This window comes from Pelmatolapia mariae, linkage group LG9 (genome assembly GCF_036321145.2).
Source record: "Pelmatolapia mariae isolate MD_Pm_ZW linkage group LG9, Pm_UMD_F_2, whole genome shotgun sequence".
NCBI classification, from domain to species: domain Eukaryota; kingdom Metazoa; phylum Chordata; class Actinopteri; order Cichliformes; family Cichlidae; genus Pelmatolapia; species Pelmatolapia mariae.
In genome coordinates, this window is record NC_086235.1 from 20,257,947 (window position 1) to 20,275,976 (window position 18,030).

At 40.5% G+C, this 18,030-nt stretch overlaps 2 protein-coding genes and 2 non-coding genes across 4 annotated transcripts; 2 read left to right on the forward strand and 2 right to left on the reverse strand.

The window, feature by feature from the left end:
- Nucleotides 1–7,933: 7,933 nt before the first annotated feature.
- On the reverse strand, nucleotides 7,934–8,019 carry trnay-gua (transfer RNA tyrosine (anticodon GUA)). Its single transcript is given in 2 exon segments — nucleotides 7,934–7,969; nucleotides 7,983–8,019. It is a non-coding gene; the product is annotated as a tRNA-Tyr (tRNA).
- A 391-nt stretch (nucleotides 8,020–8,410) lies between these two features.
- trnaa-agc (transfer RNA alanine (anticodon AGC)) lies at nucleotides 8,411–8,483 on the forward strand. Its single transcript has one exon. It is a non-coding gene; the product is annotated as a tRNA-Ala (tRNA).
- A 793-nt stretch (nucleotides 8,484–9,276) lies between these two features.
- trim55b (tripartite motif containing 55b) lies at nucleotides 9,277–13,638 on the forward strand. The gene is made up of 8 exons (XM_063484128.1): nucleotides 9,277–9,396; nucleotides 9,685–9,854; nucleotides 11,149–11,323; nucleotides 11,474–11,569; nucleotides 12,221–12,454; nucleotides 12,567–12,589; nucleotides 12,973–13,097; nucleotides 13,193–13,638. The coding sequence occupies exons 1-8, from the start codon at nucleotides 9,277–9,279 to the stop codon at nucleotides 13,363–13,365; spliced, it is 1,116 nt and encodes a 371-aa protein (XP_063340198.1). The 3' UTR covers nucleotides 13,366–13,638.
- Nucleotides 13,639–15,112: 1,474 nt separating this feature from the next.
- Nucleotides 15,113–16,773, reverse strand: crhb (corticotropin releasing hormone b). The gene is made up of 2 exons (XM_063484129.1): nucleotides 16,576–16,773; nucleotides 15,113–16,011 (listed from the first exon to the last, which is right to left on the reverse strand). Exon 2 carries the CDS (start codon nucleotides 15,989–15,991, stop codon nucleotides 15,488–15,490), a length of 504 nt encoding a protein of 167 aa, XP_063340199.1. The 5' UTR covers nucleotides 15,992–16,011; nucleotides 16,576–16,773; the 3' UTR covers nucleotides 15,113–15,487.
- Nucleotides 16,774–18,030: the final 1,257 nt, after the last annotated feature.

An 18,030-nucleotide genomic window follows, 5' to 3' on the forward strand; every position in this document is an offset into this window, starting at 1 on the left:
GAGCAGAGGGGAAAAAACCGCCCTTGTTTTAGCTCGACCAATGGTGTGAAAGCAGCTGCTCCAAGCTACACGTCGATTGGACAGTGACGCTTAGATGGTATAGAAGGACAGCTATGATTAGCTGTGAGGCCAGGGCAATCCCAAGACCTATATGAGCAGTCGTTTGCAGACGGCGTGGACTTTCTCAAGGGTATTCCTCCACAACGGGGCTTGCCCTGCAGCGGTCGACATCATTGCCTGTGATTACCTTCCTCTCGTGAGTCATACTACTCTGGAGCTGAGACTTACCGGGAGTTTAAAATGCAGCCTAAGAACAGCTGCAAAACCTGCATCTTTTGTTAAAGAGTGGCCATATATGAGTGCATGTGTTGACTGCGAGACAAAAGGAAATTCAGTACAAAAGGATGACTTTGAGTTGAGTGTTTTACTGTCCGCGTGCAGTGTTTGGACCTTCTGTCTACCCCATATATCTCTAACACACTTGGCAATTCATTATCTTTCACTATAAAGTGTAGCTGGCCTTCTGGTGCAATTGCTCAAATCAACCCCTAAGTGAAAAATTACTACATTCGCATTTTCACTCGAGGTTTCTCCGCCATGCCCGTGTGCTCGGGGACAATGGGTGTGCCATGGCAACAGCCAGGCCCAGTGCCAGTGTATGTATAATCCCCTCCATCCCCCATTTTCACGCTCCTGAATGGTCTGAATGCAGTTCCCCACAGCCATACCCCCCACAAAGAGAGGTCCTGGCATCTTTTCCAGGCAACTAAGGCAACACTGCAAAAACACAACAACAAATGTGTCATAGACAGTAGCAGGAGAGGACGGAGTACCAGAACAGCTAACTCAAGCACAGCTATCCCATTATCTAAGGGTTGGGGTTTTGTTTTCAGATCATTTCCTTTGTGTTTAACACTACTAAAGGAAACTATAGGGCTCAGTAGCAATACACAATAAGAGTTACTCTTAAATTTTATATATGTTAATCTAAAAGAGTCGTCATACGCCAGGGTACATCTGTGTTTTCCACGGAATATGTCAAGATTAGAAAAGACTCACTATAGGGAAAGCTGGCCTAAAAGTATCAGATATTCAGCATTCAATTAAATGATAAAATATCTGTAGCTACTTGTTGGCTAAATGTTGAGTATAGATGGTTAGATTCATTGTAATGATAAAAGCAAGGGAACATCTTTTTAATATAAATATTGAAATGGATTTTTAAAAGTTGAAAAAGCCATCCATCTTATTAGCTGCTTATCCAGTTCAGTGAGCGGACTTGAGCCTATTTATTTATAGCTTATAGTTCATTTAAACAATAGAAGTTGTGCTCTAGAGGCAGGCACATTTAAATTCCAGATCTCCAAAAACCCAGTTTCAAAACCCACGAAAAGCTGAAAGGTGTGTTTTTATTCTATTAAATGATTATTGTAGAATTGCAGGGATCATTAAAATGTGTTCAGAATTTGCAAACTTATGCTGACTCATGTCATAAATCTCGATACACTGCTCACCCCTACATACACTGCCTTTATATGTTAAAAGCATCAGTATCGGTATTGCTATTGGCAATACTGGCAATACTATATTTACTTATACTTACTTGGATGGATACTGCAGTATCCCCATGCCACTAGTATTCATGGTGGCACTGGAGCTGATCTGATAGTGCAGGTACCTCTGGGAAATAACACAAAAAAGGTAGGAAACACAAATCTGCTTGTTTTCAGAGGATTTGTTTGGAGGAATAAGAAAATAAGTGAAATTTCTATTCAGATATTCTGGGCTTTTGTTTTCAAAGCAAATTTGGCCTTTGCAAACCCGGGCAGATGATTAACAAAGTAATATTGTGAAGAGTTCATTACTTTCCACTCTGGTTGGTGGAACACCTTGTGGCTGAGAATACATTCACAAAAGTTTTTAATGTGACGTTTCACGTGTAAATGTCTAAAATAACACACCTTGCTTTTTTAAAAGTACCGGCTGCTGCTAACACTACAGAGATGGCCAGCCACAAATAGGCTGTACTGTTTTTAAGTGCACGTTTCTGAAACTGCTTAATCTAGCATGTGACGGTGTCAGTGGCACATCACACATGTGAGCACACGACGGCACACACTTTACCTCTACTGCTGTAAATATACATCTTGGAAAGCTTTTCCATTAATTAATTCGCTCCTTGGCCGTCTTTTTTTTGCCACACTCACACAAAAACTACCACACACCATGCATGGTGTTATATACTAGCACTGAGCATCAGTCTCAGGAGTTTTAATAAGACAGGTAAGCTGCAAACCTGCAAATTCCCTTTGGTGCCACAAGTGCAGTGTCTGCTTCTGAGAACCCCCAACACTCCACTCCCCCAGGACAATGTACCACGGTATCCCTAATTGATAATCTTCTACTACACTGCAAGAATCACTGGAGTCATTATATTTTCCTTTACTGGCAGTTTTTTTCCTCTATAGGTCTCTATGTATTTATGATCAGGTTAAAACTGAAGAAATGAACAGCATGCTTTTGAAAATGTATCGCTGTATGTATCTGGAGCCATCTTGTGGTAAAAAAGGGCCATTACAATGACAGTGTGCTTTTAGATTAAAACAAAAAAATAAAAAATGATGTTCATTTAAATGAAAGAGCATCTCAAATACAATATAAAAATATAAAATAGAATATCTGGTTACTGGTGTATATCCAAATCATCAATCATCAAAACTCCTACCAGCTTTCTGAAAGTTGCATATCTTCTACAAATACCGCTAAATCTTTCAATATGACAAGCTAATACAAAGATCACACAAACATAGCTCACCTAATTAAACATTTATGCTTTATGTGGAAAAGAATATGTAGAGATAAATACTACAAACTACATAAAATGATCATTTCAATTGTTTTAAACCAAGGCCCGAATGTTTCCCAATCGCCTCATCTCTCGTTTCCATCTACGTTGTGCACAATATATCTAATTAAAAAAAGAGTGTGAATCACAAGGTGTAACAGCATAATTGTGACTGCAGTGTCTGTGCTGTGCTGACGTCTGCAATGATGTCAATATGCAGCTGTGAAACATGCTGGACATACCCTGTTTTCTTTCTGCCACTAGATAGCACCCTTTTACTGTGTAGAAGGCCTGCACAAGTTACAGTGACAGCTCCATAGTACAAGTACAGTACGATACAGTATTATCCTTTTTTGGTAACCATTAAGAGTTGAATTGTTTATTTATTTAAATATGTAAAAAAATAAACTGCTGATAAACTGATTTATTATACAAATGTTATTAAGCAATTGGATCAAAACTCAACAATTAACAGATTAGATGTAACACTGACATTCATTATCTGGCACAGGTGGAGATAAAATATTAGCCAACAACTGGAAGGTTCCAGCTGTTAAAATCACCCTGCTTCACTATCCTATGAAACAAAGCTTTAAAGGACTGCACTGTTCATGGTTTACAGGCTGTGAGGTTTAAACCAGGCTGAGACAAGCACTTGAATGCTGAGTGCATCTCAGTTTCCCATGACCATGCGGTGCAGCGGTGCTTGTTAAAACAGGCTGACGTCTCTTTTACGTCACCGCATGGCAGAGGATGTTACATAAAGTTAGGAGTGAAAATCAGGCTGATTGATTTCATCTTTCCTCTAATCAAGTGGCTTTATCAAATAGGATGTTAGACATTTATATGTGAGTGAGAGTTATCGCATCTCGTTCATCTGTTTATCCATCTGTACTCATACAAAGACTGAGTTATCCCAGAAAGAGTGTGGCACATTTTTACTCTAATTCCATTTTCATTTTAATTTAGTTCAGTTCAGTTTTATTGAACTGATCACAACAGCAGTCGCTTCAAGAGGCTTTATATTGTAATGTAGCGACCCTAGAATAACAGAGTTAAAACCCCAACAATCAAACACTCCTTTTGAGCAAACACTTGGCGATAGTGGAAAGAAAAAACTCCCTTTTAACAGGAAGAAACCTCCAGCAGTACCAGGCTCAGGGAGGGGCAGCTATTTGCCACGACCAGTTGGGTGTGAGCAGAAGAAGACGGGACAAAAGACACACTGTGGAAGAGAGCAGGGGAGTAATAATAAGTAGTTAAATGAGGAGTGGTGTGTGTGTGTGAGCACACAAAGAGTGTGAAGAAGAAACACTAAGCATAACTAAGGAAGGATTCAGGATCACCTGGTCCAGCTCAATCAATCTATGGATGACAAGACTGGGATGTTTCCGATCTAAAACATTGTAGGTTGACATTTGTTACACAACTGAGCCAAGCTGTGCAATTTTGAGCCATATTATACAACAGCATGAAAGGTGCATTTTAAATGAGATCTTAATACAGATGTTAGTGGCCTGTATCGCGGACGGAGTCTAAAGCCAAAGATAATATGGCTACTGGAAAAGTGCTGATTGAGCCTTTTTTTCAGAGTCACTCTTTGAGTTTTGCGGGTTGTTTTGAGTATTTTTAAGTAATTTAGCATGGCTGGAAAGTGACTCAGTGAGTTTGTGTCTTGATCACAAATGACGAGATCTCAACATAATGAGATCACGTCTAAGTTGAGTCAAACCTGACCTTTACTTATATTGTCATGGATCCCAGTCTGTAATTTTTTTTCATTAATCCCACTAACAAACAAAAAATATAAAGAAATATTAAAACATTTTCATAGCTTAAATGATCTGTATTCTTGATGACTGCCTCTAAAACACATTCTGCCCCAAAACACTACTACTTGTGTTTTGAAGGTAGGGTCAAAATAACTTCTAAATATATACAAAGCAATGAAGTACTAGAAAACGTTTCTATTTATTACGATTAAAACAAGTAAGATATATCTACAAAGTGTGACAATATTTCATTATGCCCAGTTAGATTTTCATGATATTGTTCATTTAAAATAAACAGAATAAGGTACTGTACTGCGTTCTTGATCTGCTAAAGGTCTGCAGACCAGAAGCTATTAAGGTCTGACAGGCACAGATGAACCTGGAAGCATTTTAGAGGATAATCTGACATGCATTCTTTTAAAAAAAACAATACCAAAAAGTAGAGGCACACCTCCTCACTGCTAAGCTTAAAGGTCACTTGCATGTTGAAGGTTCCTGCTCATTTATTCATATGATAGGGATTGCTTACTTTTACATGTCTTATATTATCCAAACTCTTGGCTGTAACAGTACACAGGACCGCATGTAGTTTTCTTTTATAACTTATCATCACTGTGCATCTGGAAACGCCAGAGAAAAGATCTATTAGCTGGGATAACTAAGAGGACTCACTAAAAATCTAATCAGGGTAATCACCGAGCACTGGATCTTCTGTTTCTTGGAGAAAATAAATGTGAATGCTGCTGCTAAATCAACTATAAATATTTGGTGTACAGCTGCTGTATATCTGTGTATGTAACTCCAGACAAAACCCCCAGTATGACCTCAGCAGTACTGTTCATAGTATCACAGTATCATAAACAGGCCTGCGTTTTCATTTTGTTCTTTTGCAACATTAACACAGTGACGGCAAATCCTCTAAACTGCCCAGAGTATCACTAGTTCAGACCTGAACTATCCAGAAGTTGCATAAATAGATAAAGATCTGACCTTGCTTTTTTTTAACTACATCCTTGGCATTTAAAAATAATGTGAAGCCTAGCTGATAGTGTCTGTGTTAATTTAAGGTGGAAAACCTTTTAAGTCTTGCTAATTACTGCTCTACGTTAACATTTCTTCATCCCAAGCCAATCCACTGTGAATTACTGCTACCTTTAAAATTACTATTCATTCTAGGGTATGATCATACTTTTTCTGACCCAAAGACTCTCAGCTCAGTGGATCATTTAGGACAGATATGGAGATGAAGAAATGGACATTATCTGGAATTGCTCACAGAGCGTTTTTAAATCACAGCCACTGACTGCTTGCCATCTGCGTGAATACAATATGACTTCCACCTAACTGAAATATTCATACAAGTGAACAGATGGCACCCTTTGCTCTGCTCCCTTTTCTGGTCCCTTATACACTTTCATCTTGCTTATGAGTTTGTAGACATCTTATGTGTGCGGTTATGTGTGAGCGCAGGTGTATTTCATGGCCTTGGCAGTGCATGCAGACCTTTTTCACGATTCACGCAAAGCACCGCTTACCAACGCCGAGCGAAAGAGGGGAACAGGAGTTTCACACTGTGCTCTTTAAATTGGCAGCTTTTAGCCTCAAAGGCAGCACTGTCTGGCATTCATATTGGCCTTTCATCTCCAAGTAATCTCCACACTGCTCTTAATTTGTCAATCTTTGTTGGATTTTTACTAACAGGCGCTGCAATATTATGAGTCAGATAGTAATGGCTGAAAAATTATGAATTCACTTCAATCACAAAGACATAACCCAGAACATCTTCTTAATTGATCTCATTTGAATTCACTTTTATCTAAATGGTGAGCATCTGAGCAGCCTGTGCTTGTCACTAATGAATATGTAATCATGCTAGTTCAGCCTTTTTAGAGATTACTGATTAAAACTGAATAAAGTGGTGTGCCCACAGCATCACAAAATGACTAAAAACTTCATTTGTAGTACATCACAGAGAAAAAACACATCAACAGAAAGGAAAACTGGGTGAGACACACATGAATAGCTAAATGACAAAAATTAGTAAGAGCGGTGTTTTACATTTATATAGACTTGCAAATCACAAGAGATGGGAACTTTACTATTTGAATGTGTATGTTTCTCATCCTTTTTCCCCCATTTTATTATTATTTTTTCACCTTTTTCTCATTTCTTAAAGTTGATTCCTAACTTGCAAACCCCGGAGGGGACACTAAATGAAACAAAGAGACAAATTAGAGAGTGTGAGAGAGACATTCATTCATTTTCAGTAATGACATCTGTCTAAAATGTTTAAATATGACTCATTGATTCTGCATGAAAAGCACTGTGTGCACATCCATGTGGCTTTATATAAAAGGAAAAGAGGTGCGAGGAAGGCAGATGTCATATTGTATGAGTCAGATGAAAAGAAAAAAAAGATGAGGTATGCTTAAATGGGTCAGAAGCTTTCACTATGAGGATCCTGCTATGTTCGTTTTGACATTGAGTTTCTAATTAAAGAGTATGTAAATTTTTTTGTATAGGTCAAATGTTTTGAAAAAGTGCATCTTTGATTGCTTCGTTTGCGTGGGATATTTAGACGTGACAAATATTTGGACATAAAGTGAGGAACTCATACAGATTCATGAAGATGAGCACTCCATTAGCAGAGGACTGGGTTTTAATTTGTAATTGAAATACCGCTAATGAGAATCAGTGGACGGAGGAATAACAATCGTGCAACAGCACAGAAATAAACAAAGGCGCTTTATTAGTGTGTGACGCTTGCCACAGTCCTCCACACAACTGTTAATTACGGTCTCTGAGTCATCCATCTGAATGTGTTCGCAGCACCTTTATAAGTCATTTCACAGTCAAACAAAGTGATAAAGTTTGTTTTCATCATGAGTGGAGAGATAATCAAACACTAAACAATCACTTTTAAATTCCTTTTTTGAACAGAGTGCTTGCAGGTGTGATCATTTTTTATTTAACATGCACAGCAGATTTGCAGGATATGCTGTGTATTTTTGCTGACTAGACCATCACTGCAGGCAGTGCAGTGCCAAACATTTTCAAGCTCACTTCTATCTTTCATCCACCCAAAAAATCTACTTGATTCTGTGGGAAAGTTTAAGAAAATCATCAAATCTGTTTTTATGGATTAGCATTTATTTGTAGAAAAATACATTAACTGCCAATACTAGCCATTTTTTTCAACATCTGAAATATGCATTTTCATTAAAAGAAATGATTAGAGAAGTTTCATAGAACAGCAATTCTTAGCAAATTTGTAAAAGCGCTCAGAATGTCGAGTGGGGGGGAAAAAAATACTCTCTCCTTCGAGCCGGATTCGAACCAGCGACCTAAGGATGCCTGAGAAACCACTACAGTCCTCCGCTCTACCAACTGAGCTATCGAAGGGAGCTGACGACTGCTTCAAACCCATGTGTATTTATAAGATCGGCAAATATGGCGGACGCCCTGTTCGGCCAACGTGTTTTCGGGAAATTTGCATTCGCTACTGTTTTCCACGAGCTAAATGGTTGTGTGTGAGAGTTTCCCCACATATCTCAAGTAACTTGGTGTCCCCCAAAGGAACTTTAACATTGCGAGCCTTTCAATAACTTAGCAGCTATTAAACCCTGTTATTATTCATATTCGTTAGAGTTAACCTAGACAGCTTAATAATGCTACCTTACCGCACTGTATTTCGGCATGATATGCGAAATATATCAAACACTACACCACCACATCGGAACGACTACGTATCTCACAAGCAATAAATACACAAACGACGAGCAACTTCCGTACCGGGGAATTAGCTCAAATGGTAGAGCGCTCGCTTAGCATGCGAGAGGTAGCGGGATCGATGCCCGCATTCTCCAATAACATTTTCATTTTCATTCAATGTAAGGCCTTGAACATGCTAACAAACACCAAAATGTTTTAACTGAATTGTTCTTTTTAAAAATAGTAGCAGTTATCACCTACTTTTAAGGATGAGTGCAAATACCCATGTGCAAAAAATGCTTTACCATAGTTTGTTTAATGCTAGGTAAAATCACGATCACTCCTTTAATTAGGAACTTAGCCAGCGAACCTATTATTGTAACAAACCTCTCCTGTGCGCTGTTATCTTCCCTCTAACGTAATGGTCTGTTCCAAACTTTGACTGGAAGTCACTTTTGATAGCTTCCTGCTGCTGTCTACGTTAACATTAATGCAAAGCCGGCACTTGATTGGCAACATGGTAAAAAGGTACTGAGTACTACGTATTTTCAGTAGAGATTGTCAGATGCTGTCAATAATTGTAGATCTAAAAGTCACATGGGTCATATGATTGCATCTCTTGCCAAATCACTTGCCCCCACCCTATCAAACGCATAGCTACATGGCACCCAGCGTAGAAGAGGCTGGGGATGGGCTGCTGTTCAGCACTGCCCTACTTAGTTTCAAATATGGACAAGGCAAAAATGGCAACCTTAGACGTGACAGCAGTAGCTGCTAAAAACAGAACTGACACAGAGGAGATAGGAGTCTACACCCTCTAGGACAAACATAAGAGGCCTACTACTCAGCCCGAAGCTGGGCCTATGATAGACTGCTTTTAGAAAGGACTTCATACTAAACTTTTCAGACTTTTTAAGTTGTTTAGTTGTGTTTGAAATCGTTGACACCATGGACAACTTGGAGAAACAGCTGATTTGTCCAATATGCCTGGAAATGTTTACAAAGCCTGTGGTCATCCTACCCTGCCAGCACAACCTGTGCAGAAAATGTGCCAATGATGTTTTCCAGGTAAGCTATTGAATGGCTCAAATTGGTAATTATTTATAAAGTTGGTCTGAATTTTCATATATCAAAGACCCAAATAGTGACATAAATTTAACACCTATAGGCTCTGTTTACAAACATGTGGACTGAATGTTAATGATGGTGGTTTGAAGTTTGTGTTATGGACTGTTAATCCCCTGGATTAATATTTCATAACTGCCGAGTGAAACAATGTAATTAATTTTACACCCGCTATCCATCAAAACCCAGCTGTCATGCAAAATTCAGAGCTTCACTTGTTGTTGTTTACAGGCTTCAAACCCGTACCTTCCGACAAGAAGCGGCTCGTTGACCTCTGGTGGCCGTTTCCGATGCCCGTCCTGCAGACATGAGGTGATTCTGGACAGGCATGGTGTTTACGGCCTGCAGAGGAACCTGTTGGTTGAGAATATCATTGACATGTTCAAACAAGAATCCAGCAGGTGAGACAGATCAGACATTTGTCAAAATAACAGAAAATGAAAAGAATTCTTCATGTCTGACAGGAGGATGTTTTCATTAGTGAAACTGCAGTAAAGTATAGTAGCAGGAAGTGAAACACTGGCTTCTGAGTCAGAGATCTGCAGTGGGTGAGAGGGCATTTCTACTTGCAGTAGTCATCCACACAGATTTTTTATCCAGCAGATGACTGAAAGGCTTGTATGACATGATATCCACAACACTTCTTGCTGTTGTGACATTATTTCATTACCATTATCCTGAGTAGAGTTTATAGGATGACCGAGATGCTTCTTCAGTTCTGAAACCAAAACGTAGAGAGTGCCAGGTATTTAAACCCTAATGGGGATTTCCCCTTGAGAGGAGATCGTTGCCCGACTAGTAGTCATGTCCATCATCACACGAGCCAAACTGGGAAGAAAGGAGTGGGTCGTTACCACCTGAGGCTTCAGATGAAATCACTGCAAGATCTTGCGTGAGACCACATTATGTGACCCGTTGAGTTCACCTGATGCAACGTGTGAGTGGGTGTTGAGCCGCGTGGGAAACGGATCTTGAGACTGCATTGTAGGTAGTTGACAGTTGGTGTTCTTAATGATCCGTCATCGTCTTTTAAACCGTCTCCTTGGTCTAAAATGTAAACATTTGCATCCTCCAAACAGTGACCTTTATCCTTTCTTAATGACTTAAAAACAAGCAAATGTAAGGTTTTGGAACGACCTACTCAAAGTCAGGACCTTAAACAGGTTGTTCGTGCTCAAAAACCCCTTTAAATGTGTTTGAATTAAAGCAATTCTGCAAAGAAGAGCAGGCCAAAATTTCTCTACGGTGATGTGAAAGACTCATTGCCAGATATCGCCAAAAGCTTTACAATTTCACACAGGGCAGGTGCATTTGGATAGCCTTTTCATTTAAAAAAAATGAAATCATTATTTAAAAACTGCGTTTTTTATTTACTTGGGTTATCTTTGTCTGATGGTGTGACAAATATGTATAAACTTAAGAAATAAGGAAGGGGGAAAAACTTTTAAGCTATATAAACATGAATCATGTATGCTTGCTCCCACACTACTCAGCAATGATGATGACCTATTGATTACAGTGCTGGCAGTGCATGTGAATGGCAGGGCACACCTGATGGGTCATCGATAAGCTGTTGAGATGCCGAGATGTGTAACAGTGACATTATCAAACTGACACTGCATGTCACATCAGTATGCAGTCAAATGTGCAGCATCACAGGATACTACCGCTGTTTCCATCGCACCTCAACAGCAGCAAACCAGCACCAGAGAAAAAGGAAGAAACGCCCATGTGTGATATTCACGAGGACGAAAAGATCAACATTTACTGCGTGACCCACGGTGTGCCCACATGCTCCATGTGCAAGGTCTTTGGAGCCCACAAAGACTGCGAGGTGGCTCCTCTCAGCAGCATCTACCAGACGAAGAAGGTGAGGCCCGAGATGCTTACAAAGGCTACGAATACTGTCAGCCATGGTGATGTGTTTTTTACAGTTTCATCATGAAGTATATCATAGTATAATCATAGATTTGCCCCAGATTTGAGTCTCTAGTCATGCTGCCATGTCCTTGCCCCCTAGACGGAGCTGAGTGACGGGATTGCCATGGTGGTTGGTAACAATGACAGGATGCAGGGCATCATTAGTCAGCTAGAGGAAGCCTGTCGTGCCATAGAGGTCAGTGTCCAACTGCTGCAGTGCCTGGCCGCTCACTCACGCAGCAAGCCTCACTCCGTGCACACACTAATGCACCTGCACAGACGACCAAACTGATGTAATGTGTCCTTGTCACGGCCTCTCTTTCTGCTTTTATCCATCTGCGAGATTTAGACAGAGAGGCAGTAAGAGGAAAATAAATTCTTTGGTTCCACGGACTGCTTTAATCTCCCCTTTTCATATTTTCTCCTACGCTGGGTCCACATACACTAGTTAGAGCACCCTATTCTGCCTTCGACCCACTTCCACGGACAATAAAACGAGCAGTGTAATTGATAGGGCGAGAACAGGCAGCTTTCTTATGGTTCACGTGCCACAGTTGGACGTAGTAGAGAGGAAGCTGGAGTGACTCCAGTCCCCTGTGTGTCACTGCTGTGGCGTCATGCACATGGCACCAACTGAACGGAAGGAATTTTGCAGTATTTAGACATCCGAAGAATGAAAACAACAACTAGTTACCGCATTTTCTCTCATTTTGAAATTCTAATGTACTTCGAAACTGAATTGCCTACATTTCCCACCCAGAACTCATTAATAAAGAATGGACCTGCAGAATTTACAATCTTTCCCTGTGGGTGTGCGTGTTTTCTTCACTTGTTCACGCACGTACAGGAGAACAGTCGGAGACAGAAGACTCTGGTTTGTGAAAAGTTTGACCGCCTATACTCTATCCTGGAGGAGAAAAAGAGGGAGATGAGTCAGAAGGTGACAGACGAACAGGAAGAGAAGGTAAACTATATCCGGGGCCTGACAAGGAAATATGGAGACCATCTGGAGGAGAGCTGTAAAATCTTGGAGATGGGGATCCAGACTATGGATGAGCCAGAAATGGCTTTATTCCTGCAGGTCAGAGCTGCTACCACATGGGGTTTAAATTTGACATAATTTTAGCCAATTCATAAAGGTTTATCAGTATTTTATGTGCATGTTCAGCTGAACTCTCCCTTGTGTCTTTCAGAACACAAAGCCTCTCCTCAAAAAGTAAGTATGCTGTTTGTTTTTCAATAATAATAATTGCACTGATAAGAGGATGAAGGGGTTTTGCAAAAAAAGAGACTACACTGCCAGTGTAAAAGCCAAAATCCTTTCTAGCTAATGTTTTTTAATCACTCTCATGAATGATTACATCTGCACTTACACATAAAACCACAACTCTAATAGAGCAAGGTCACACCTTCCCTCTGGTAGCTGTGGAAAATAATCCTGTGAAATGTTGCAAATCACTATCTTCTGCTGTGGCATCCTGAAATAACTTGCCGAACGTGCTAAACATCACAGATTGAATATATTTAAGACGTGTTACCATGACTTTGTGAGTCAACATTTAGTCCTGTGAATATCCTAAATGAAACTTGTGTGCTCAGGATTGAAGAGGCATCCAGTGCAGCGCACCTGGATAAAGTAGAGCTTGGCTACGAGAGTATGGATCACTACAAAGTCGACTTCAAGAAAGAGGGCAAGGCCCTGCGGAGCATCGACTTCATCCAAGGTAAAGTTACGGAGATCACGGCTTTAATTTGCTTCACACTCCTCAGTGTTGTAGTTTTCCAGCCTTCATCCTTTTTTGCCTTAATTCTCACACAGATGACGAAGATGAGGATGAAGAAGATGAGGATGCAGGAGCCGGTGCTGAGGAAGGAGAAGGATCACAAACTGTTTCTGGAGGTGCTGTTTCAGCCACCTCTGCCCAGCCTTCTGCACCCCCCCAGCAGATGAGCTCCTCCCCCAGCGCACCCACGAGCACTCCCTCAACTTAGCTGTCAGCCATCGGCCCTGACAACACCTAACTCAGAAGCAGGATTGATTGTTGCTCCTAAATGTTGACCTCAGGTCAGCTGTGATACATTTTTAGCCACGAGGGGAACCTAATCTGTGTATGTAGATTTTAAGGAAGGCAGAGATATTTTACTTCTGCCTCCTTTGTTGTGATTGGTCTATCACAGCATTCGGACTGATTTTATCTCTTTTTCTCTGATTAAAAAAAACATGCTTTAATTCCTCCTTTTCATTTTGAACATGCTTAATGACAGAGGGACTTTGACTGTCATTCAGCTCTTTGCAGAATTCAGATGTACTCAAATATTTTTTTTATGTGGTTGACCTTTTGAGACTTGCTCCTTAAACTCCATCATTAAAAAAACATAATAGGAGAGCCGCTGGTTCTCCTCCCTGTTGTATACTTCTTGATGACTGATATAACTCTATGAGTAATGTAGCAGAGTGATAAAATAAGCACTGTGACATTTCAGTATTTCCTACATCGGGCTGCTTGCGTTATTCTTCATTGTAATGTGGAACAGGTATTATTTCCCATGATGACATATATGATACATGCATATTATATACATTAAAAGTGATTTGACTAAATACCTTCAGCATGCTTTTTCACATCGCTAGTTGACACTAGATGTAAAAAAACTGTTTTGTTTCTTCGTAATGCCTTCTCTCTCCCTCCCTCTTCGTCTTTCCACATTCCTATTGGCATGTTTCTGTGAAAGGAAATCCAGCTCAATGCGTGAGTGCCTTTTTTTGGCTTGTTCAGACACTTTTAACATCCTTCTCCACTGCATGGTCAGGATAACACTCCTGCGTATACATATGAGACCACAGTGAGCAAATATGAGTGCTCCCATATTTTTAGACCAAAGCAAATAATTTGCTGCCCTGCGATGGCCTCACGTTGCTGTAACTCCACCGCTCAGGTAGTCCACCATTCAACGACCATCTGTTATTTTACACCGTGTCTCGGTGAGTTGGATCCTTTACAAACGGGCTCAATCCCACACTAAGCCTCAAGATGCTTCGCGGGCCAAAAAGAATAGGATGACTCACACCCACGGCTCTTGTTTAGCGTAGCCTGACACTGGGGGTCAAGAATCAGCGTTCACATACACTCGCTCACACATAAACACACACACACAGTGTCTTTGACACTAATTAGCTATCAGTGGTGCATCTTTGAGCTAAGCGTGGTTGCCTCTTGCTGGTATAATGAGAATTGCCTCTTGAGGATTAAGGGTTTAGAAGAAGAACGCTGTATGAATGTTCACTGCGCTGAAGGGTTGTTCAGATTTTTGGCAAAGTACTGCAGTTAGAGCTTTTTTTGTGTGTGTCTGTGTTAGACAGAAGGCATGAACTGGCTTCAGAGCAATGCCATGGTTAGACCTATGCAATTCTTTGCACTGAGTTAGGCAAACCTTTACCAGTCAGCATTTATAGGCAAGACTTGAAATGTTGTGGCCATTTGTGCACTCTTTAACCGGCTATTTTCTTCTTCTTCTTCTTCTTCTTTTTTTTAAGTTTCTTTAATGTGGGACTACAAATCTATATGTTAAAGACTATTAGAAAAGTGTATTTTAATCAGATTACTAGTCAAAGTTATTGGGATTATTTATTTATTTTTATTGGAGTTAGTGGTAACTAATATGTAAGGATATCCACAGAGAAATGTAAGCATTGCTTTTATTTTTTTTTATTAAAAATATAGATATAAGACGTTCTGTTGCACAACAGAAAATGACTGGTTGCACATAAGTTTATTAACAAACATAAATATCATAAATACAGTGATTCATAATCTAAAACAAAATGCCAATTTTGTGAATGCAATTCATGTCTTAGACAAAAGTATTTCGTCTCAAATATGAAGAACGGCATATCTCTACAGATCTGACACCAACATTGAAATGGCAAGGTACAATCGGCTCATTATAAGTCAAGCCCGTTTATGCTCCATAGTTTGAGGTTAAAGCTATAAACAATAAAGTGATAAAGCAGCACTATATTGTACAGAGCATGTTTTGTGCTGATGGCAAAAATGCACAACAGAAGGAGTAAAAGAAAAAGAAAGGGAAGGGAGATCTTTGGCGGGCTGGGAAATCATTTCCCGAAGAGCTCCATCATTCTTCTGTTATTCTGCGCTTGCTGAGCCAGCTGTTCCGCCCTGGACATCTCCATCATCTCCCGGAGCAGGTGGAAGGTCAGATCCAGGGATATCGGCGGGTCCTCAGACCTTCTTCCCCTCTCCATCGAGTCGTCCCCGCGGTCTCCGAAGCCGCTTATGAGCGCCCTGATGTTCCCAACTTTCCCCTGTAAAAGACGCCGCGTCAGCTGGAGTTGCAAAGCTCTGTTGAAGATGGAAGGTGATCCGCCGGGATACATGGACGTTGATGGGAAAGAGTTCGAGTCCCCGTTGCCCAGTCGGATGAAATACTCCTCCCCAAGCCTCTCCAGAATCGGGCCGGATTGCTGCTGCTGGGAGTTTTGGGTTTGTAGAGCTGGGACGCGCAGAGTACTGCCAGGGCTCTCAATAGCCCGACATTCGTAGCGCGGTAAGAAGGCAACTAGCAGAATCACGGCGGTACCGAATAAATTGAGCTTCATGTCAGGATTTCAACAGGAATCTGGGAAGAAAAAGAAATAAATGTGGGTTATTTAATTTTGGCACGCTCGTTTTTCTTGCTGTGGCGCGAGATGTGCCGCGTAAAAAGGCAATTACGCACAGAAAAGAGACGTTGCAATAATGTAACGGGCAAATTATAACTATTGCTGCCGCAGTTTATTTTTATTATTGTAAGATATTTTGCGATCTGTTGCCACCTGTTATTATTAATGAGACTATATATTGTAAAATTGATCTGCGATGTGGAATATTTACGCGTAAAGGAAGCTCGAAGATTAGAATGAGGAATTATTGTCTTCTATCATTATACTTAGTCCATCCCCAAAAATGAAATCAGAAATGAGAACAGAAAGATATCAGCAAAGCCAAAAATCCACTTTATCATCTACAAATACACTTTATCATCTACAAATACAGTTTTTAAATGTTTGCTGTGAAGCACAAAGATGTCTTTAATTAAGCAAAGTCGCACTGAGCTGTGCTTGGGGAAAAGAATAACTAAAATGCCAAAAGAGGGAAAAATACGAATTCACAATGTGGGTAAAATTAATGAAACTTTTCTTACCTTCAGGCTTTAGAGGTGGTCCGCTACAGCCGTGTAGGTTGCCAGGTAGTTGGCGAGATGCCGCCCTCCTTCACTTCACTTTGAGGAATCAAGTATATAGTTACTTAAAGGATAGATGCTGAATGGACTTATATAGCCACCCTCACTATAAGTGTCGCGCTCCAAGCTGAGATTGAGTCTGCGCGTTCTTGCATGGGTGTAACGTGAATGGACGCCTCTGACAAAGTGCTTTAGTTTAGATGAGATGAGTCATATGTGAGTGCGCGCGCACGTGCACGAGCGTCTACCTCGGCGCTTTCAGAATAGGCCTATAGGTGACACACCTGCCGGCATTTTCACTTGAGTTTGTTAGTTGAAAAATAATTCCAAGGGTTTTGGACTCCATGTGGCAAATAATCAGAAGTTAAAAAGTAATATTTAGACGAGGTAAGTCTGGAACTATGTTTTTTCTTCTTATCAGTCACTGCTCATTTTCATCATGTGTCTTATAAAAGACAAAGGGCAAAAAAAAACCTTCCTCATCTGACGACACCACACAGTGACTGCTATTGCCTACAAAATTGCAAAAGTTATGTAACATTGTGGAAGTGCGGTAGTTTCAGGTATGACATTTTGGTGCAATCTTCAGGACTCACTTTGTCTCTGCATTTTACACCACAAGTATTCCAAAGCAGTTTTCCATCTGCCCTGTGTTGCATTCACTGAAAATGCATTTGCAAACACCTCAGGCTGGGAGAGAAAGAGAGAGAGAGAGAGAGAGAGAGAGAGAGAGAGAGAGGTATTGTCTCCCAGTGATTCATTGCTGCTGCACATATATACGTCACCACCTCTACCAATCGGTGCCTTGACCACCTAGCTCCAGAGGGGCCCACCGCCAAGCCACACTTGCAAGATGAAGCGCTTATCCGAGTATTAGAAAAGTGATTAGAATGTTAAAAAGCTCAAATCTTTAACTTTGTGTTTCTGTCTGCTTTACCTGGTTTACATTTACCCGAACATTTGTGCAGTACCTTAAAACAAGCAATTCCTCCACAATGACAGAGGATTTCTTTTCAGTTCCATTTGTTCATTAGTTTGTCTGTAAGCAAGTTTAAGTAAAAACAACCTGGCTGAAATTCATGAAACTTGGTGGAAAGTTGGCTATTATACTTTGGTTGGATCCAGATGGCCTTCTTTTAAATGATGAGCTAGGACACTGGCATTGGTAGAGAGGCCTTTTAGTTGTGCAGTGCCATTAAATGAGCACTAATTCTTCCACAAAGGCAGAGACAGAGGATGTGGATTCCCATATGGCAAAATATGTTGATAAAAAGATGGCCCTTTCATACTTACACCTAAACTTAGAATGCATGGTAAGGCAACCCTTCCAATTAATGCTTAACAGTAAATCAATTTCATTCAGATGTTCAGACCGGGAAAGAGTAAGATTCAAACATATGTAGAGGTCAAAGTGAC